Below are 21,186 nucleotides of genomic sequence, written 5' to 3' on the forward strand. Positions count from 1 at the left end.
ATTAGCCACTAGGGAGCCAGTCAGTAACCACCTACATGAATAATGTGGCCAGCGTCCTCTTGTCAGTCATCAGGTTAATCCTACAACAACAAAAGGTTCTCGTTATTCAAAAGCAATCGACCGCTTGTTAATTCTGAGTTGGTTTTGTAACGAACACCTTTGCTTTCCTGAAAGCCAACATCAGCGAGCTGCCAATGGAATCCACACGAGCCACCTTCGCTTTCCTCCTGCAAAAACAAAAGCAACACTTGATGCTCGCAAGTGTCCACTTTTTTTCCTCACGTAGGTTTTAATTTTCGTCGTCTTGCAAATTTATTTTTTAATTAATCTGCACGATGATTTGTTTGCTAACATTAGCAAATGGATAATGGGACTTTGGGGAAAGAATTTTTTATATATTTTTTCGTGTACCTCCTTTGGTTGATCGTGTGTTGATTGTGGTGAACATGGAAGACTGCCGTCGGACGCGGATTGTGCACAACGGAGACATCCCAGCCTGCCCTCTGTTCCTGCTCCTGTTCCTGTTCCACCGCGCTGACTTCCTGAGGTGACGAGAGAGAAACACATCACCAGACAATACCAAGATATTGGAGGGCCATCATGGCAGTCCACAATCGGTGATGAGCTACCTTTCTGATCCTGTGTCTTCCAACCGCAACTTCCAGGAACAGGTACAAAGCCAACAAGGACAGAACACATCTGGAACAATGCATCTAAAATGCACACATGAGGTAGAAAATGTGTTTTTAAAAAGAATTCACTAGAAGCAACCAAATCCAAACTATGATTGAAAACATTTTGTTGAAATAAAAGTAAAAAATAACATTTAACTAACTAAAAACTGCGTCATCTGTTTAGTTCTCGTAATGGAAAATTTACTCCTAACATACGTAATCCCATTAAGTGTTTTTAGTTTATCATAAAATGTTTATTCTCACAATGTTGCAACTTTGTTTTCAGAAATATTTTTATTTTGTTCCATCATTTTGAAACAATTTTGAGTCAAATAATTTGCTCGTCATGCTGCAACTGACCTCATAGAAGGACTTTTTCCTTGGAGAGTTTTCCATTTTTCCTTGGAATGTTCGGACTTTGTTGGTCTTATTTAACTGTTTTCCCTATGTTAAATTCTTAACACCTTTCTTATAAATTTGCTTACTTCTCCTTTGTGGTTAACTATCCTTGTAAAAAAAAAAAAAGACTTTTTTTTCTTTTGAAAATTTAGGCCCCTTTCCTTATGAATTTTGTCTTTTGAAAATGTATAACTTTTTTTGTTGAGCTGTTTTCCCTATGTAAAATTCTTAACATTTTTCTTATAAATTTGCTTACTTCTCCTTTGTGGTTAACTATCCTTGTAAAAAAATATGACTTTTTTTCTTATAAAATTTGACTTTTTTTTTCTTTAAAAATTTTAAGCCCATTTCCTTACTTTTTTTCTTATAAAATTTGTCTTTTTTTTCCTTTTGAAATTTTAGACCCTTTTCCTTGTGAATTGTGTCTTTTGAAAATGTATAACTTTTTCATTTAGCTGTTTTCCCATGTCAAATTCTTAGAATTAGAATCCTTTATAAAATAATCAGTCTCCTTGTGAAATGTATGACTTCCTAGAAGAATTTATGACTTATTTTTTTTTAAATACTGCAACCTTGTAGGCCTACCTCATACAATTCTGACTTGGTCAATTTAGCATTTTTATAGCATGATATGGAAAATATGGTTTCGATGTCATGTAAAGCACTTACCGCTTTCAGCTTTTCAGTATGCGGCGCAGCGTGACAGCGTTGTGTTGTGTTGTCAGGCACGGCGATGTGGTGTCGGTAAATGCGGCATGCAGGCTTTTTGTAGCCGCGCGTCCAGGGCGGGTTTATATGAAGGGGGGGGGGGGGGCGTTTAGGCTAAATGTGGGACAATTACGCTCCATCTCCATCATTCTCCACCTTATCAACAACAAGAAAAATGTGCGTGGCACGCCTTAAGTATGGCACACGTTCACATGCCATGATAAGAATATATCTTAGTAATCTCCTCACGTCTCCAAACAGGGCTTTTACCACTCATGTCGTCATGTGCTATTTCCCCGTCTAGTCTTTAAAATTAGAGAGAGAAAAAACAATCTTGTTACCAAATTATTTTAGACAATTTCTATTGTACAGTTGTGCTTTGTTTTAAAAGTTTGATTAGTTCTGTGAACGCGCACGCACCGTAACTCGCATCAGCTTTGCTCATTGAAATGAATGGCAACGCCATTCATTCGTTCCTGCCCACTGAAAAACACCACCAAAAAATACTTTTTTTAATATGAAAAAACGCATGAGACAGTATTGTATTACAATATTTGAAAATATACAATATTACCATAATTCGATAGAATGCGAGTAAAGCAGTGGTGAATCACAATTTCATGTACAGTATTCGTTGTGCAGCGCCTTCTGATGTACACGCAATGGCCACCAGATGGCAGTATACAGATACACAAAGAGGAGTTTTACAACTATACTGTGGTTAAAATGTATTTTTTTTCTGTGCCATGTTATTCACGTCAAATTATATATTTATGACGTTTAATTCATAAAAAAGATGACTATCTTGTGAAAATTTAACTTAAACCTTGTAAATTATGTTTCCCCCCAAAATGAATCATGAATCTTTTGTCCTGAATTCCTGTAGGTAAGTGCGTTGAACACGTCTGCTCTTTTCCTGCAAATTGATTTTTCCAGCGTCAAGCGAGCAAGCACAGACATAAATAAAGCAAGGAAACTCCTGTATTGTGACGCACTGACTGATTAGCGTCCTTATCGACGACTCATCAAAGGCCACATGTGGAAGAGGACCACCCAGCGTGGACAGACACGACACAGTCCAACCCATTTTAGTTAATTTAGACAATACAAACTATAATATACAGTACATGCGTTTATTCAATGCATTGAGTCATTCATATATTTCATTCTTATATTTTAAAGTTTAAGATTTCATTTTATGTCTTTATGTCAAATGCATCAATAAAATAAAAAAAACATATATATACAAATCGCCTAATACATTTATAGACAATCTATTCAAATTATTAAATTATTCAACGCTATTCCATGATTAATTATTCTTTGACAATGTAGTTATGTCAAGCTTTTATTTTTTTGGTGTTCTATTGTCATCATGGTTATTGGGATGATGCTTATGAGAATGATGTTTGTGTGAACGGCATGGTGATTGTTGTGTGTGGATGCTTGTGTGTTGAGGGGTTCAAACCAGTTTTTTTTCTGTGCTTGAATTTGTTGTTACTGCGTTGATTAATTGATACAAACAGCATCATCAATGAGAATTTTTTCAAAATTAAATCCAATCCAAAGAAGAAAAAAAATGAAGAAAAGTTAAGATATTCTATGCAATATATTTACTATAATATATTAGATTTTTTTTGTTTTACTTATTAAGTAATTTGTTTAATTAATGATATTTTTGAATAAGTGAATTGCTAAGAAATATTCATATTATATTCCAAATGTATTTATTTTAATGAAAACGTGGGGATGGATACGCGTGAGCGGAGTAATGTCGCCCTCTTGCAGACGACAACGGCACTAAAACAGAAAGGCCGATGACGTCAGTTTCGATAAACGCTAATTTCGCAGAGAAATCGAACAACGCAAATCAAAACCAAAAGCGTCACCATGCACACATCCCATAACTTTCTAATGGGGCCTCGTCTGGACCATTTAAGGATTGGGCGTTTCCGGTCACTTCATTAGCGGCGCGTGATAAATCCCCCAAAAAGAGACGGGGGGGGGGGAGGGGGGTAAATGGGGCGTGGAGGAGTCGGGAAGACGGTTGCGAGGACGCCACCAAAACACATTTGAACCAAACGACTCGAGTGTGGATTTTATCTAGCTTGGTTGAGGAGCAGAAAACAACTGCTACTTATCAACAGGTGAGTTTTGTGTTGGATGTCGCTTCAGCTTTAAACAAACAAAACAAACAAGTAATTAAACAACGACGCGTTTGTTTAGCTTTCGAGGGCGAGTCGTGAAGGACGGACGAAAAAGCATACACGCTTTCGTTTCCGCTCAAATGAACCTCATTTCAGTTCTCAAAGGAGATTTTTCAACCATTCAACAAATCACACAAAGCGACCCCAACTTCCAAGGGGATCTTTTCAAAGCGCTATTTATAACATAAATACGAACATAGACGGTTGGATTGGCGATTTTGTTTTTGTTGTTTGAAGATTTGTTTTGTATGTATGTATATATAAAAAAATACAATTTATTTTTATAACTATTGTTATAATTATTATTTTTTTTGCTCCTGTCCCATTAACGTTGGTATTCTAGGAAGGAGTAACAGGAAGTAGAGGAAGAGGTAGCCGGAAGTGCAGCCCCTGTGCCTGGACGTCACAACCAAGCATCATGTCCGGTCAGTTCCTCAACTACATCTTTTGTGTTTCTTTCCCTTTAAGCAGTTTAAATTCACTTGATCCTGTTTCACCAGTTTTAGCGTCACTATAATAGCAGTGGTAAAATTCCGTCAGCGCTCACCAAATTTCCTGTGGCTGTTTTTACCAGGTTACACCCAGCAGACGTCCTACCCATTGACTCATCAAGGCCAATCGGTGGCCCCCTATCCCGCATTTCAAGGTGGCTACGGGGACCCCGTTCAAGCCCCCGCTCCGGGTTTCAACATGAACTACAACGAGAGTCCACCTGTCATGTTTCAACCGGGACCTATGGGAGCGCCCCCGTCCTATGGCGGATCCCCCGCCATCAGCCCTGCGCCGGCCCCTGCTGCCATGGTTAACGTTGGGGTCCCGCCAGGACTTGAATACCTCACTCAGGTAACTCATCAATTGTTTTGAATGTTTTTGGGTTTCTGCTATTATTATCATCAGCATTTTTTCTTATTTGACAGTAAATATTATTATGTATGTATGTTTATGTTGTATCTTTGGATCCTATCTAGTATGTTACTGCTGCTCTCTGACCTTTGAACAACCTGTTGTGCAGTATTGCGTAAAAGTGAACTTTTTATGGGTGACTCATATTGCTGTGCGAAGCAAAATGGAAAATTGTTTCTTTGTTTGTTTCCTTGTTAGATCGACCAAATTCTGATCCACCAGAAAGTGGAGCTGCTGGAAGGTAGGTTGCTCCGACGACGTTTCGGCTAAAAGACGCCGCGCGCTAACCGTTTGCCGTTTGCCAGCGTTCATCGGCTTCGAGACCAACAACCAGTACGAGATCAAGAACAGCCTGGGCCAGAAGATCTACAAAGCCAAGGAGAAGAACGACTGCTGCACGCGCAACTGCTGCGGCTCGTTGCGCAGCTTCGACATGAAAATCAAAGACAACAACGACCGCGAGGTCATCCGTCTCATCAGGCCCTTCCGCTGCGTTTCCTGCTGGTGTCCGTGCTGCCTGCAGGAGGTCGGCTTTCACTCACTTTTTTTTTTTTGCTCCAATCATATTTTATTCTCTTGTGTCGCCATGTCAATCCTAATCTGCCCGCCCACATTCTTGATTTGTTGAACCCTTTGTATCTGAAACTGTTTAATTTCATTCCAAATGAAATCACATCTTTATCCCATTGGGATTTTCCAAACCCGGTGTGGTTTTCGGAATGAAAAGCTGCTTGACTGGTTTGACTGGACAGACGATCATTTGTCCTCTCCTCTGACTGCCTTTTTTGTTTTTGCTCCTAACTGGAATCATGCGACCTCTATAATGTCGTCCCAACGGAGCCGTCGAGCCGCCACAATTCACCGCCGGTGACTCACCTGATAATCGAAACCACCTCGCTCCGCATAGCCTCTCATATGATGACTTGACTGAACCACAAGGACTAGGAAAGTAGTAATTGAGTAATGTGTGTGTGTCCAGATGGAGGTGCAGGCGCCGCCGGGTACCACCGTGGGCTTCGTCAAGCAGGACTGGCACCCGTTCCTCCCGCGCTTCTCCATCCAGGGGCCCAACAAGGAGACCCTGATGAAGCTAGAGGGGCCCTGCTTTGCCTGCAACTGCTGTGGGGATGTCAATTTTGAGGTCACACAACTCAACCCTCCCCCTTTTTTTATTTTTAAAAAAAATTTTTTTTTAATTCACCTTCTTGACTGATTGTATTTTTGGGGGTGTTCAGCTGACGGGCAAAGATGGCGGTCAGGCCATCGGCCGCATCAGCAAGCAGTGGAGCGGCCTCCTGAAGGAAATCTTCACCGACACGGACAACTTCGGCATCCAGTTCCCTCTGGATCTGGACGTGAAGATGAAAGCCGTCCTCCTGGGCGCTTGCTTCCTCATCGTACGTTTGCTTTCTATTCTTCTCACTTTGGTTGGAAACGCATCGCTGAGTGCTTCCCTTTTTTTTCTGGGCAGGATTTCATGTTTTTTGAGAAGGTGGGCGAGGCCAATCAGCGTAGCAGTGTCTTCTCCTGAGCAAGTGAAAATGCAAGCATTGCGATTCTTTTGGGCTTTCCATGCGCCCACGAGTCCACAAGCAAGGTTTCGCAAATCATGGACCGCATGTAAACAAACACATAAGAGCTGTCAGATAAAAACAACAACAACAATCCTACTCTCTTACAATGTACAAAGAGGCTCAGTCCCAATATGTGCAAACTGTAAATAGTGCACTTGTGCACTGAACTGGTGCCAGTTATCCAGCAAAACCCAAGCCCACACCTCTTTGGCTAATTTGTCAGCCTCCGACTCAAGTGCCTGATTGTTTACCACTCCACCACGTCACTTTTCTACGTATTCTGTTTGAAAGTGTTTTAATCCATATGAATATTTTAAAAAAAAACAATTCGAACACTGCGTGCTATAAGACCAATGACGTGTACAGTATATAAATATATTAAAGCTTTTGCTGCCACAGTGTCACATGCTTCATGTTTTGATGTATTCTCTCAGGAATATTGAGATATATGCCAAAATCTTACCAGAAGTTTTAGTTTTTATGAGAAAAAAGTTGTCATTTTAAATATCGCTAAAAGGTGCAAGAATGAAATCATAATTGTATGTAATTGCGCAAAAATTGCTTTTTAATTGAACAAGTACTTTTTTAGTGAAAAAATATAACCTCACAAGAATCATGTGTGTAGAATCTTAATCATAAATGCTAATGATACTGCAAATCATTAAAAATCTATTTATTCAACAGAATAATATACACAAGAAATATTAACAAATGTCCAGTAAACGGTTAAAAAAAAAAAGCGCAAGAAACTGAGCGTCTTTTAAAAAGTGACAATGCAATTTTAAACACGTCTATCGGCGCTGGGCGCCGCTCGCTCCCTCTCGCCCGAAGCAGATCGGTCGTCGCGCGACCAGCGGATCAGGTAGCGGCTGGCCAGCTGCAGGTTCCACTGGTACCTGGTCAGGATGCGCAGGCAGTCCTCTCGCGAGCACAGGCTCAGCGAGTAGAGCTGCTCAAACTGGGGAGCAGGGTTCAACATACTGGTTATTGTTACTGTGAACCGCAGCAAAAATGTTATTAGCGTAACAATTTGATGAGGGAAACATTTTTGGAATTTAGCTTTTCAGGAAAATAATTGTTATTTTAGGATGAAAAAAGTCAGAATTTTTCATGGGAGAAAATTGGATCGTTCAAGGGAGAAAGTTGTCATTTATTTTTTGGAGTGGAGTAAATTTAGATTTCTCGCCTTTAGTTGTTGCTCAGCTCGTAGCGGGTTCCATTCGTTGCGCTGCAGTGCGCCGTGAGCCTCCTCTGTGGTCACCCCGTGCACGGCCTCCATCACCTGAACACAACCGGAAGATTTGACGACACGCTCAGTCACCTTAGACACCATTTGTCGTAATCTCACGAGAAATTTGAATTTATCAAGAGAAAATGAAAAATCATCTTTCAATTGACGAAATACCTATTTTGGAAGAAAAGTTGTGATGATAGAAATTCACATATTAACTCATTCACTGCCATTGACGGCTATCGACGTCAAAAATTCATTTGAACTATTTCTATTAGTTTTAACATTTTTTCCTACTTTTGTTAACAAGAGTATGAAAACCTAGAATTTTTTTTTATTGTTTTCGAACAGATATAAAATTTGTGATTAATTGTGAGTTAACTAGTGAAGTCATGCAATTAATTATGATGAAAAATTGTGAACGCCGGACGCCACTAATTTTTTAATAATCTTTTCTTTAAAAGAAAAAAAAAGATTATTAAAAATAAAACAAATATTTTTTCTTAAAAAAAAAAAGGAAAGATTATTAAAAATTAGGGGCATCAGGCGATTAAAATTTGCAATCGTAATTAATCGCATGACTTCACTAGTTAACTCACGATTAATCACAAATTTTATATCTGTTCTAAATGTACCAAAAAAATTCTAGGTTTTCATACTCTTGTTCAAATGTTAAAAATTGAAAAAAATGTTAAACTAATAGAAATTGTTTAAATGAATTTTTGACGTCTATAGCTGTCAATGGCAGTAAATGAGTTAATGTTATGAGGACATGTTGCAATCTCACGAGAACTCTTATTGGAGGAAAAAGTTACCTGCGAGATGAGTGAGTCTCTGCCGTATTGCGCGGGAGTCGGCTTCTCCCTTTCGCGAGGCCTCTCTCTTCCATCTCCGTGCTCGTCAAGCTGAGTGGTGGAACGTGCCAGCTGGGACATTTTAACCAGGTTGGCGCCTCCCGCTGGCGGAGGAGGAGGAGGCGGCGGCGGCGGAGGAAGCCAGGGGGAGCTGGACATCGGGTGCACGGTGGGCCTCCTCTGAGGCTTCCAGTTGGCGCGTTTGGGCAGCGGCGGGCGGGGAGGCGGCAGGACGCTGGCCTCGCTGAAGCGCCGCGGGTCCTGCTGCATCACCACGCTGCGGGCCGCCATCGTCGGAACCACCGCCCTTCCCGGGGAGGCTGACGGAGGTGCCCGCGACTGCTGACCGCTCAACACCGACTCCAGGCTTCGAGAAATACCTGCGGACGGGACCGGTCAGGACCAAATGGATGCCGCTACCAGCCTGTCACCTAACGTTGAGTCAACTTTGTCTTGCATGTGTATTTAATTGGGGGGGGGGGGGGAGTTGCGTTGGTTGTTATGAACGAAGGTGAATCAGAGAGTTAAGGTCACTTGGCCCCATTGGGCAGCTACCAGGGGTCCGCAACCTTCAGCTCTGGAGCCACATGTGGCTCTTTAATCCCTCTCATGTGGCTCCTGTGGATCTCTAAGAAAAATTAGGATAAAATAATATATTTTTTAAATATAAATATTTAATTTTTAGATATGTTTAATTTGAAGTAATAAATGTGATATTCAAATATTCAAATATTCAAAAAAAATGTCATTCCAAATTTATATTATTATTATTTTATTTTATTTTTTTTAAAGAAAAAGACGAATGATAAATGAATATTTTTATTTTATTTTATTTTTTAAATTACTATAAAATGTCCATGAAATTGCCAAAATTGTCAGGGAAATTAGGGAATTTAATTTAAAAAAGGCAGATTTCCATGAAATATTTTAGGTCAGAAAGGAAACCGTTCAAAAAGTAACTGTCCAAAAACAAAAGAAATCATGTAAATTACCATAAATTGTAAAGAAAAAAAAGTCAGAAAATGTATTTTTAAATAAGCAGAAAAAAACGAAACTATAAAATGTCCAAAAACAAAAGAAAACATTCTGAAAATTACCATAAAATGTCCACAAAAATGCAAAACAAAAGTTTTTTTAAAAAAAGTCATGATGTCCAAAGAGGAAGAGAGGCAGAAAAAAACCCATAAAATTGCAAAAATGTCATAAGTTTGACAGAAATGTAAAAAGTCTAAAAATGTATGGAAAAAATGAAGTATAAAAAATGACCCAAAAAATAATTGAACAGAAAGACGAAAGGTAGAAGACAATGCATCTCCAAGTATTTTATGCTGCATATTTTTGTGTTCTGCTTTTAGCAATTAGCATTTAGCTCTTGGCTACTTTAGAGTAACACTAACACACTGTTTCCTTCATCACAATATTCAAATAATTTGTGACTCCAAACCGATTTTTTGCTATTTAATTGGCTTAAAATGACTCTTTTGAGAGTAAAGCTTGCTGACCCCTGAACTATACGTAAACATTTTTACACACAATTAATCGTCAAGTTAATTGAGTGTCCAGAACTTGGGGCATCTATAGGATTGGCAAACGGTATTTGAGGAAATGCGGCACCTGACATTTTGAGCAAATTGGATCCCTCCCTGGCTTGCTTCCAGCTGCCACTGCTTCTGCACACACCACAAGAGTAAGTCAATAAATAAGAACTCCTTCGAATAAAGTTGATCCTTAAAGTATTGCGGTGACTGACTCGTCCAGGGTGTCAGGTGATCCCCAGCTGCGATCCACATGGACGTCCCCGTGCGCCGCGTGGTGCAGACTGCCCTTCATCGGGGCCGAGATGAAATTGGTGACAGGGTTGGGTGCGGAGTTGGCGGCGCCTGGCGCCGGCGCGGGAGCAGGCGGCATGATGACGCTCGGAGGGAACCAGCCCACGCTGAGCGTCCTCTGGTTCTGGCCGCGCCACTCGCCGAGCTCCAGGCTGCACGGTGGACATCGGATCCGCTTGGTCAAATTTGCTCGCCGCGCCGCTTTACAGATGGACTTTTACCCATGCTCGACGACGGTCACGAGGTCCCCGGGTGATAACGCCAGCTTCCTGGCTTCGGCGAACTCCCGGCCCGCCTGGACCTCCATTGGTTTGGCCTCGGTCACCATGGCGATGAGCCGCGCAAAGTCGGGCCGCTCGGCCGATTCGCACGCCCAGCACTTCCTCATGATGGCGTACATCTCCTGGGGCGAGTCGGCCGGCTTCTCCAGCCGCTCGCCCTCCCGCTCCACGCGCCACAGGATCTACAATCCGCATGCACACTCAGACGGTGCCGTAAATCTCCTGCCCGGCCCTCCGGCCAACAGCTTACCTGTCGTCCCGACAGACCAAACCACGGCTCTTCACAGTACGTGAACATCTCCCACAGGGTGACGCCGAACATCCACACGTCGGACGCGTGCGAAAAGGAGCCCACGCGGAGACTCTCCGGAGCACACCTGGGGGCCGCAAAAATGCAAACTGGGGGTGCCAAATTTGAAAATAGTGATCAATCGAATGAAAAAAGGCTGACCACGCAAAGGGGATGCGCCTATGCGCCGACATGACGTAGTGGTCGACGTCGTGGCTCAGGCCCCTCATCAGGCCGAAATCGCCAATCTTCACCATCTCCTTGGACGCCAGCAGTACGTTGCGGGCTGCCAAGTCCCTGTGGATGAAACGGCGCGTCTCCAGGTAGTCCATGCCCGACGCAATCTGGCAGGCGAAGAGCCACAGGCGCACCAGCGGGTACTCGAACTGCCGCAAACGCAGCGTGTCGTACAGCGAGCCCAGCGGGGCCAGCTCGGTCACCTGCCGGGGGCGCGGCCGGCTCGTTAGCACAGAGATGGCGAGATAGGATGTGGGTGGGGGGGGTCCGCTCACCATTTTGAGGGGCTGCGTGAGCACCACGCCGTAGAGTCGGATGATGTGCGGGTGGTCTAGCGACTGCATGCTGGTCACTTCTTGTAAAAAGTCCGTCAAGGTTTCCGCCTGGCGGGACAGGCTGCTCCGCAGGGATTTCACTGCCACGGGCAGCTGCAACGCAACAGGTACAAAAACAAAAAAACTTAATTCTAATGGGGAAAAAAAAGCATTCTTTTGTCATTTTATTGGAACATTCTAGTGTTTTTTTGGTGTAAGCATAAAATGTGCCATTCTTTATTTATTTTTTTCGATTGTACTATTTTACTTTGTACTGTGATGCATGCTTCTTTGATTTTACAGTTTTTAATGTAATATTTTATGTATTTTTTTTAATCTTACAATGTATATTATTCATTCACCTGTTTAATATTTTTTCACTGTATTTATTTCATGTTTTCATTTTGTTAACTACTTTTATTTTGCAATCATGGGGCGGCCATTTTGCAAACTTGTTGTCAACTGGAAATGACATCAACTGCTGCATTCAAGGAAGGTGGGAAAATCTGACTTTTCTGACTTCAAGTGTGCGGGGAATGCCCCTTTTAACTTGCAGGTCCGTGCTGTCGAGGGCAAAAAAGGAACTTAAATCTGAGGTCAATCAACAATGGCGACTCCCATAAATACAAAGACCGTGAATGACAAAATATAATTTACAAGATTATAAACATATTTATCTATTTATTTGAAATAAGTAACTTTAAGTAAGGGCAGCACGGTGGCTGACTGGTTAGCACGTCCGCCTCCCAGTGCTGAGGACGTGAGATCGAGTCCGGGCTTCGGCCTTCCTGGGTGGAGTTTGCATGTTCTCCCCGTGCTTGCGTGGGTTTTCACCGGGTACTCCGGTTTCCTCCCACATTTCAAAGACATGCATGGTAGGTTAATTGAACACTCCAAATTGTCCATAGGTGTGATTGTGAGTATGGTTGTTTGTCTCTGTGTGCCCTGTGATTGGCTGGCAACCAGTTCAGGGTGTACCCTGCCTACTGCCCGAAGCCAGCTGGGATAGGCTCCAGCACCCCCGCGACCCTTGTGAGGAAAAGCGGTCAAGAAAATGGATGGATGGATGGATGGAACTTTAAGTAACCCGACGTGATTTGGACTGCCTGTGTTAACCACAACAACAACAAAAATTATCGGGATCAGCCATCTTTGTTGTTCACATTCGCCTTGAACGCTTTGGGGTCGGAACTGGGATTTCCCACTTTCCTCGAATGCAGTAAACGTCTCAAGGCACTGTGTTGTTATTTTCAGTTGACAGCAAGTGGCAAAATGGCCGCCCCCTGAGATGGATTTTGTTGATTGATTCGTATTGCACAAATGTAATATGAATCAGAATACTGTGTTTAAACTGAACATATTGTAAAGAAAACTTTTACATAACATTTATTATTATTATTATATTATTTGTTTTATAGTTATTTTGTTATAATATAACATTAGTATTTTTTCTTTGTTTTGTAATGTATTATTTTTCTTGTATCACTGAACCCCCAATGAATCCTTCTAAGTATAAAGTCACTTGAGTGTTTACATGACGTAATCTTCATATTTGTCTTACAACTCTTCCAGTGGGCGTGTGCCACTCTCCTTTCTTGACCACCCCGAAGGAGCCAGAGCCCAGCCTATCCCCGAGAACCAGCTCGCTGTCCTGGATGAGGCTGGGCAGTGCCCGGCAACCGCCTTCCACGCTGGGCTCCCCGCCGCCGTCAAGACCGCGACCACCCGACCCCTGTGTATGCAGATGTCACAGCGGATCAGGTGTGCTTACGTTTTATTTTTTTTCTCACGTGGTCATACCTTGGGCACCCCCGGGCGCCAGCTTCGTGACGTCTTGTGGCGTTTTATTGCATCCCACAATCGTCTTTGTGCTTTAGTAAAAAACAAACAAAATTGCGATGAAATCAATTTAGTAGCATCAAATATCAAATGGCGGCAAATTAAATGGCAGATATGACAATATGTGGCTCACCAGGTTTGCTGATACCGATGTGCTCCAGGTCGGCCTCCTTGACGTAGGCGAAGTGCTCGATGCGCGTGATGTTGAGGCCGTCGCGCACGCGCAGGTAGAACTTCTCCAGCTGCACGTCGGCCAGGAGATGATACAGCCATTGGGTCTCCTGCTCCATCGGCGGATGCTCAGACCGAAACCAGGAAGCCGGCGGACAATATTGAAGGGCTTCCACAACAGTTAATCAGATTTTAGCAGGTGCCTGATAACTCATGTAGGTTTGTTTTGTTGTCCATGTTGTGTATTTAGTTCCACGCGCATGAACATTCCATTGTGGGGGAAAGATCGTAATGGGTCGTAAAGGTCAGAGGTCGGAGCATTTGGATGTGTTAGTTTGCAGGAGCAGAGGTTAAAGACTCCAGATCAGAACTTTGAAACTATTGACATTACTTTCATATCAGGTAATAATCAGAAATTGCTGGAGTCATCATTGACACTGACATGTGACGGACCTTCTGCTTTTGAGAAATGGTTACCCCAATATTTAGCTGAAAACGATGGCTGTATTTGTTGGCCTCTGCTCTGACAAGAATGAGGAAGTCGCCTGACAAACTCCGTGATTTGGCCCTGCTAAATCACTTTGAAGCTGCTCCTGACCTCCAACAGTCTCGAGTTGACAACATGTGGGGGGCGGGGGGAATGAACCGGAGCTAGCAAAGCCAATGCCTGTGATGCTAACGTTTATGTGCACAGTGATGAATCTTTAACTGGCTTGGCTACTGAAAACCACTCTCCATGCCTCAGGAGCACAGACCGAAACGTCAACACAATGATCAATTAGCAATCCATCCTTTCATTTTCAAATGGCACTTGTTGTGAATTTGGGCAGGGTACACTGTGCGCTGGTCACCAGCCAATCACAGGGCACATACACATACCGTAATGACAAACTTTTTTTTTTTGACAAAAATTGTTTTTAGGGGCAGACATAGCCAGGTTGATCCAAGTTGAAATAAAACAAGTTCAAATGTCTACAATAAAATATTTACATTTCTTAGTTCATCTCTTGTTTTCATTTAAATTTGATAAACCGATGTTTTTATTCAAGTAGTGAGTGATTTTATTTATTTATTTTTATTACACATCTATTCTATTATTTCCAAGATGATTAACTATTATAAATGGAATAAAACGTCATTATCTCGGAGCAGATACAGGACTGTGCATAGCAATGTAATTGGGTGTTAGTAAGTGCCACAATTCATTCAAAAAATAACAAAATGCAACATATACTTATCATATACTGTATTTCCACTGTGTTTTGTTTGCTTTTTGTATGAAACTTACTGTAAAAGACGAATGCTGTTGACAGCTCGTTGTCACCCCCCAACACACACCTTGACGCCAGACTGCATGTCCCCCACCCTCCCCACAAATCTGTGAAAAGTCCTCGAAAGGTGTCACACTCCAACAAATTCCGTCTTTTCTTTCACAAAGAAGAAGAAGAAAAAAAAGCTAAACGTCACTCGGAGCTCGTTCGGTCTCACTTCGGAGCTAAACAACAAGTGAGTGAGTCTCGAGGAACGTACCTGTCTGGGAAGCTGTTTTTTTTTTTTTTTCATTTCCGGGACAGCGGACGCCTTTTCCGAGTCATTCCTCACCTGAGTCGACGCGCAAATAGGACAAGATAAATTATTTATTTAGTATTGTTATTTATATATATTATTATTTTTAAATAAAAACAAATAAAGTCATGAAATATTTGGATTAAAACAACATGTTAATGCAATACATATTTGAAAGTGTAAAAAATAACAATAAATGAAGACCAAATGTAAAAAAAATTAGGATGGCCTCTTTCTTTGTATTAAATAATTGATATGTTTATTGTTTTAATAGCACTATCTTACACAAATAACTGTTCTCGTATTTCGTATAAAAAGTAAAAACGATTTTTTTTTTTTAATACTGTATTTAAACAAAACATATACAGTGAGAGTGATGACCATTTTTGGCGGGCAAATAAACAAACAAACACAAGGACTGTTAGGACAAGTTTGATTCAAATAAAAATACGGAAATTCTAATATAACAATAAACAATTTAATAAATTGCATGCACCTAGCCTTTTTTGGCCACCATGTACGATGACCAATACTATTTATTTAAAGTTTATAGCCTAAACGGTTTTTAATTAACTGACCACATCATTACATGATTTCAAATAAGAAGTAAAATATGTATTTATTTATTTATTCATTCCTTCATTTATTTATTTTGTTTGTTTGTTTGATGGATTAATGTTTTAGCTAAAATATAAATAGCCTATGTGTTGTGGAACATCCCTTGGCATTTGAAAGGTGTTCTCCTGGTGAAGTATGTGTTTTTCAAGAGTTTCTCCCACTCCGTAGCGGCTGCTGCCGAGCAGGTTTAACAGGATTTTTTTTTGCAGCCTCTGACGTGTGAGTATGTAGCAAGCCAGTCTTGCCTGAACTTTGCACTTCCTGCAACAGTGTGTCCTCCCTGCCTGACCGGATGACGTTTTTGTTGCGTTTTACAGTGGGGGGAAAAAACAATAATAAACATTTACAATAGGGGCGGGACTTTGCAGCCCGTCGGCATGAATCATTCTAAAGAGCTAGACTTTTAGATGATGCAGGGCACCCCACGGCCTGTATTGCACAACCGTTCTTATTTCCAGGAGTATCAGAAGTTTCTGGGGGGTCACGGGAAGTTTAGTTTCAGCCGTCACTTCCAGTGCGTGGGGATCTTTCTCCCCCTCGTTTCATGAGTGGATGACTGACTTGCGGGGGAATTTAAATTGTGTTGTCTGAGAAATATGATAGCCATTACATAATTCTCAGTTATTACTGCCAGAGAACTGGGTGGTGAACTTCTGTCTGATCACGGGACCATTTCAGTTCATACAAAATTCATGAAAGACGCGAAACAATTACAGACCAATTGCTATCGGTTTCCCCTCTTCCAAAACTTTTTGGTCTCGTAATACGTCATCAACCAGCGACAATGATTAATTTAATCGATTTCCGACCTTATTTTCGTAAAACACAACAGTACATAAAACAACATTTGAAACATAATTTACTGATATTGCAAAAAGGACGTTACAAGTTTTTTTTAAAAAGACGTTGCTCGTACAAGTTTGGAACGCGAATAAACAGCGCCCTCTTGTGGTAACTCAATGGCGTATTCCCGCGCATGTCATTGTCGAATAAACCCCGCCCCTTCTGTCGTCAAACAAGGAAACGTCATCACATAGCGACAATGATTCTGCAGCACATCACTTTTTTTTTACATTGAGAGATTGTTTTCAGTTTTATTAATTTAGTTTTAGCACAAAGTTCACAAAGATTTAGTGATTAAATCAATACACCGATAAAGGTGTTTACGTTTCTAAGTTAGCTCGCTGCTCATAAACGCGTATAGATGTAGCGTCGCAGAAGATCAACGATGCCCAAACAATTTGAAATCAGTTTTCCAGCTGAATGCGAAAGCCTCCCCGATGGTTTCTGGTCAGCTATGGACGTGTGGATCAAGAAACCTCACGTCGTCAACAAGCGCTTGTGCGGCGTTCAGGAGGCCGAGAGTGTGGACGGCGATGAGGAAAAAGCGCTGCGGTTGCTGCCCCAGGATTTTGTGGTTTGGCTCAACGGCAGCGGCAGCCATGGCACTCACCGAACATGTCTGTCCTCTCACGTCAGGACATTTATCCCCAAAGACAACATATATGGGACATGCAAACAGAAAGAGCTCGTTGTCAAAGGTGCGACCACTTTTCTTCTTTTTGTGTTCTTATATTCTTGTGTTGTTTTATCTTCCTGTTATCTTATTGACTTTTTGTTGTTGTCTGATAACTTGTTGACTTCCTGTCATCATCTCATCTTTGTCACAGACTTGGACGGACTGCAGGTGACATTTGTTCCCTTTGAGGAGGCCGAAGCAGGTCAGGCGTCTGTGAGGAAGGACAACATTTACAGCATCAAGCTCTGCCTGGTGGACTCTGGTCAATGGTGAGTACCCATGTTTTCACCGGACTCAACTGCAGAGGGTACGGGCATCTCGTAGGTAGGAGGGCCCCTTATTTTAAGACTTTATTTTTGTTGATTTAATCTACGTTTTATGTCTTCTTAGCAAAATGCTGACAGTTTTGTCATATGATAGATAATTTAATCCTTAATTCTTTGTCCACAAATGATGACTTTTAAAAGAAAATTTGAGGCGTTCTCCACAGTAGTAGCTGAATGTTGTGATGAATGTTAGGGCGTTGGAGCTGCACGTGCGTACGGCGGAGACGTGGTACTGGGATGGCGTGGCTTACCCCAAGCTGGCCTGGCTAGCGAGCGACCTGCTGCCCAAACTGCTGCGTTGGGCCGTCGCAAGCAAGACCAGCTATTTCCCTAATACATTGTCGCTGCTGCCCATTGAGAAGTACAGCCTGGTGTACCGGCGGCTCAAGGACAAGTACAAGGCCATGGTCAAGGTAAGCACAAGGACAACAACAAAAACGTTTTTCATGGTCTTTCTTTTTTTTTTTTTTTTTTTTTTTTACAAATCTTTGCCGTGGTTTGGCATCTTAAGGTGTGGCCCGAGGTGACGGATCCAGAGAAATTTGTTTACGAAGACGTCGCCATCGCCACATATCTCCTGGTGGGTGCGTCTTTTCACTTTCACGGATCAGACTTGAGTGTTAGTTTTACTAACGCGAGTCACCGCCGCAGGTGCTTTGGTCTGAGGAGCGAGCGGAACGCGACGTGGACGCCCGCCAGTCCTTTGTGGATCTGGGCTGCGGAAATGGACTCCTGGTGCACATCCTCGCCAACGAAGGGGTGAGCCAACCATTTCACACCTTCAGTTTTTTGGCCACACGATTTTATTCTCTGAAATTACAATTTTGGTCTCCTAAAGCATATTCTTATATTCATTTTTTTATTCTGCATTTTATGCATATGGTTTACTCTCATGTTCCTTATTCCCATTTTTTGCTTAGAAATGTAATTTTTTTCCCTCTAATTATACTATTTATTTATTCAATTCAATCCATGATTTTGTTCTCCTAAAAAACACATAAATCACTTCATTTTCCTGTAATATTTCACCTAAAATATGGATTTCTCTTCTTTCATTAAATTTACAACCTTTTTTCACCCTACAAACTAATTACTTTGTTTCTTTGTTTTTTAATGTTTTATTTTTAATTTTATTATTAGTTAATTCTCTTAAAGTTAACACTATTTTTCTTGTGTAATATCTTGGATTATATTCCTGTAAAATTACTTTTGTTTTATAATGTAAAAAAAATATCTTCATGACTTAATTACTTTTTGTACTGTGTAATATAACCAAATTTGTTTAAATTGATTTACTTTTTTTCTTGTAATGATACACATTAATGTCAAATTTTACTGTACCTAAATTACGACTTAATCCTCGTGACAGAGACTTTTTTTTACGTTGTGAATTTCTCTTGTAAATTTGGTCTTAAGGTACGATATATTGTTTGTCATATATATTCTCGTGAAATGTTGACTTTTTTTCTTTACAGTGTTCCAAATCTTTCTCATAACATTTAGACTTTTTTTCTGTGATTTATCTGACTTGTGTCCAGTAAAATTAGGATTTAATTTATGAGGCATTTTTGGTTATTATCATGGTCAAATTTTGTAATCCTGACTTCATAGTTTTATAATTAGTGCATTTTTTATTTTATTTTTTACAGCACCCTGGAAAGGGAATTGATGTTCGTAAGCGGAAAATCTGGGACATGTACGGCCCAGACACTGTGCTGCAGGTGCGAAAGAAGAAGGCTAATTTGCATTTGTAATTGATTGCATGGATAATTATCATATCAGTAATAAAAGTAGCCTGACATTTCCTGCATTTCCAGGAGGAAGCCATCACTCCTGGTGAGAACTTCTTGTTCCCGGAGACGGACTGGCTGATCGGTAACCACTCGGACGAGCTGACGCCATGGATTCCTGTCATCGCGGCCAGGTGAGTCGTTAAGCTTTTGGCTTGGGCTAAAAGTGAGCCATTTCTGGATGACGGTTTTGCCGCGTTGGTGTGCTTTGCAGGTCGTCCTACTCGTGCCGCTACTTCGTCCTCCCTTGTTGCTTCTACGACTTTTTCGGAAAGTACCGGCGGCGGGAAAGCCAAAAGTCTCAGTACAGGGAATACATCAACTTCATTGGCGAGGTGAGCCGAGTCAGCGGCTTCCACACGCTCGAGGACTGCCTCAGGATTCCTTCCACCAAACGGGTACATTGCAAAACTTTTTTATATAGTTTTTTTGGGGAGAATCAAGTCAAAAAATTAAAAGGTTACATTTTTGTAGGTGTGTCTGCTGGGAAAACGGCGGATGTACGAGGCGAGCGAGGAAGCTCGGGCGGAGGACGAGCGAGCCGGTTACATCCGGAGTCGCCGCATGTCATCCGAAGACGATGACGAGGGTCCCGGAGGCGGCTGGGGAACGGGCTTCCGTCCTCGAGAGCGAGTGGAAGTGGTGCGCAACTGCATGGCGCTCTCTCGGGACCTGGTGGATGGCGTGGTGCTCCGCGTGGCCGAGGCCCTCCTGGGAGTGTCCGACGAGCGCCGCCAGTCATCCGGTGACTGGAAGCGAGGAGGTAAACGTACAGTAGGATTTTGCGTTTGTTGCCAAATGCTGACTTTTGCTTTCAGGTAGCTTGTGTATTGGCGAGGTAGCTGCGCTGCTGCATCAGGACACGCTCAAGCAGCTCAAGAATGAATGCGGCGGCCTGCAGACGCTCCTCAAGAACAACCACCAAGTTTTTCAAGGTACTCCCAGCTCATGTCACGACAATATTCCAATTTTGTCTCATAGTATCTGATTTTATTCTTGTTTTTTATGTAAATGTCATAAAAATTTGATTTTTTATCGTAACAGAAACTTTTTGTCATTTTTCATAATAGTAAAATAGGCAATACATTACGTTTTCGTTGAATTCCTGTTTTTTAAATTGTGATTTGTTTTCTTGTATGATTATATAAAACAAAATATGGTGAAGATGCCATTAATAATGAAAGGAGGAGATGCAACTTGGACTTTGATTTTTTTTTTATTCTGCATAAATCCCAATTTGTCTTTCAGTGGAAGGAGGAAGGGTGCGCATCCGAGACTGGCGAGACGGGAAACCCCTGAGGACGCGCGGCAAGAGGAGGGCGGAGGTGTCCCCCGGCGCCCTTAAAACCCGCCCGTGCTGGTTTGACCGCCACCACCCTCAGGGCTGCCCGCTACAGGCCGAAAAGTGCACTTTTGCTCACGGTTTCGAGGAGTTGCGAGCGTCCACCAGAGCTGTGAGGAACAAGACAAATGAGCACCTTTGAGCTTTGGTTAGACTTTTTTCACAATTTTACTACAAAGTGTGCTTCCTTCAATTTTCAACTCTTTGCTTCTCAAAAAGTTTTCACCCATTTCTCAAGAAACTACAAATGAACCCTTGTAAAAAAAAAAAGCTAATAAATGCTTTTTGGGTATGTGAATAAAATTTTATTATTAGATTTTTTTCGTGGGAAATGAAGACTTGCCATTTTGACTTGACAAGAAAACTTTTCAATTTGCTTAAGTTTGTTTATTCTTAAAAATGATGGCTTTATTGAAGTTTAATTACGTAACATCGCTTACTATTTCAAAATGGTAAAACTGAAAAAGAAAAAAAGTCAATTTTGCAGCTTAGATGAATCTGTTGCTAAATGTTGG

At 41.7% G+C, this 21,186-nt stretch overlaps 3 protein-coding genes and 1 long non-coding RNA gene across 5 annotated transcripts; 2 read left to right on the top strand and 2 right to left on the bottom strand.

Moving 5' to 3' along the window:
• Nucleotides 1-43: 43 nt before the first annotated feature.
• Nucleotides 44-1,822, bottom strand: LOC144035356 (uncharacterized). Its single transcript, XR_013288427.1, has 5 exons — nt 1,743-1,822; nt 630-713; nt 412-542; nt 158-227; nt 44-80 (listed from the first exon to the last, which is right to left on the bottom strand). It is a non-coding gene; the product is annotated as an uncharacterized LOC144035356 (long non-coding RNA).
• Nucleotides 1,823-3,774: 1,952 nt separating this feature from the next.
• On the top strand, nt 3,775-6,866 carry LOC144035273 (phospholipid scramblase 1-like). The gene is made up of 8 exons (XM_077544841.1): nt 3,775-3,928; nt 4,332-4,413; nt 4,563-4,831; nt 5,090-5,132; nt 5,197-5,417; nt 5,871-6,032; nt 6,127-6,288; nt 6,363-6,866. Exons 2-8 carry the CDS (start codon nt 4,407-4,409, stop codon nt 6,420-6,422), a joined length of 924 nt encoding a protein of 307 aa, XP_077400967.1. The 5' UTR covers nt 3,775-3,928; nt 4,332-4,406; the 3' UTR covers nt 6,423-6,866.
• Nucleotides 6,867-7,123: 257 nt separating this feature from the next.
• Nucleotides 7,124-15,044, bottom strand: tnk1 (tyrosine kinase, non-receptor, 1). 2 transcript variants are annotated; one of them, XM_077544840.1, is made up of 13 exons: nt 14,799-15,044; nt 13,473-13,679; nt 13,301-13,371; nt 13,062-13,232; nt 11,462-11,614; nt 11,112-11,389; nt 10,911-11,037; nt 10,601-10,842; nt 10,301-10,531; nt 10,165-10,217; nt 8,512-8,930; nt 7,652-7,747; nt 7,124-7,423 (listed from the first exon to the last, which is right to left on the bottom strand). In XM_077544840.1, exons 2-13 carry the CDS (start codon nt 13,627-13,629, stop codon nt 7,247-7,249), a joined length of 2,175 nt encoding a protein of 724 aa, XP_077400966.1. In that variant the 5' UTR covers nt 13,630-13,679; nt 14,799-15,044; the 3' UTR covers nt 7,124-7,246. The 2 variants fall into 2 exon arrangements, with proteins under 2 accessions (XP_077400966.1, XP_077400965.1); XM_077544839.1 differs by having other exon boundaries at nt 10,165-10,220.
• Nucleotides 15,045-16,719: 1,675 nt separating this feature from the next.
• On the top strand, nt 16,720-20,979 carry trmt44 (tRNA methyltransferase 44 homolog). The gene is made up of 11 exons (XM_077543583.1): nt 16,720-17,235; nt 17,365-17,482; nt 17,733-17,952; nt 18,051-18,119; nt 18,191-18,298; nt 19,189-19,260; nt 19,357-19,463; nt 19,544-19,727; nt 19,804-20,092; nt 20,148-20,264; nt 20,578-20,979. Exons 1-11 carry the CDS (start codon nt 16,923-16,925, stop codon nt 20,811-20,813), a joined length of 1,833 nt encoding a protein of 610 aa, XP_077399709.1. The 5' UTR covers nt 16,720-16,922; the 3' UTR covers nt 20,814-20,979.
• Nucleotides 20,980-21,186: the final 207 nt, after the last annotated feature.

The sequence above is a fragment of the Vanacampus margaritifer genome, chromosome 15, assembly GCF_051991255.1.
Source record: "Vanacampus margaritifer isolate UIUO_Vmar chromosome 15, RoL_Vmar_1.0, whole genome shotgun sequence".
Taxonomy (NCBI): domain Eukaryota; kingdom Metazoa; phylum Chordata; class Actinopteri; order Syngnathiformes; family Syngnathidae; genus Vanacampus; species Vanacampus margaritifer.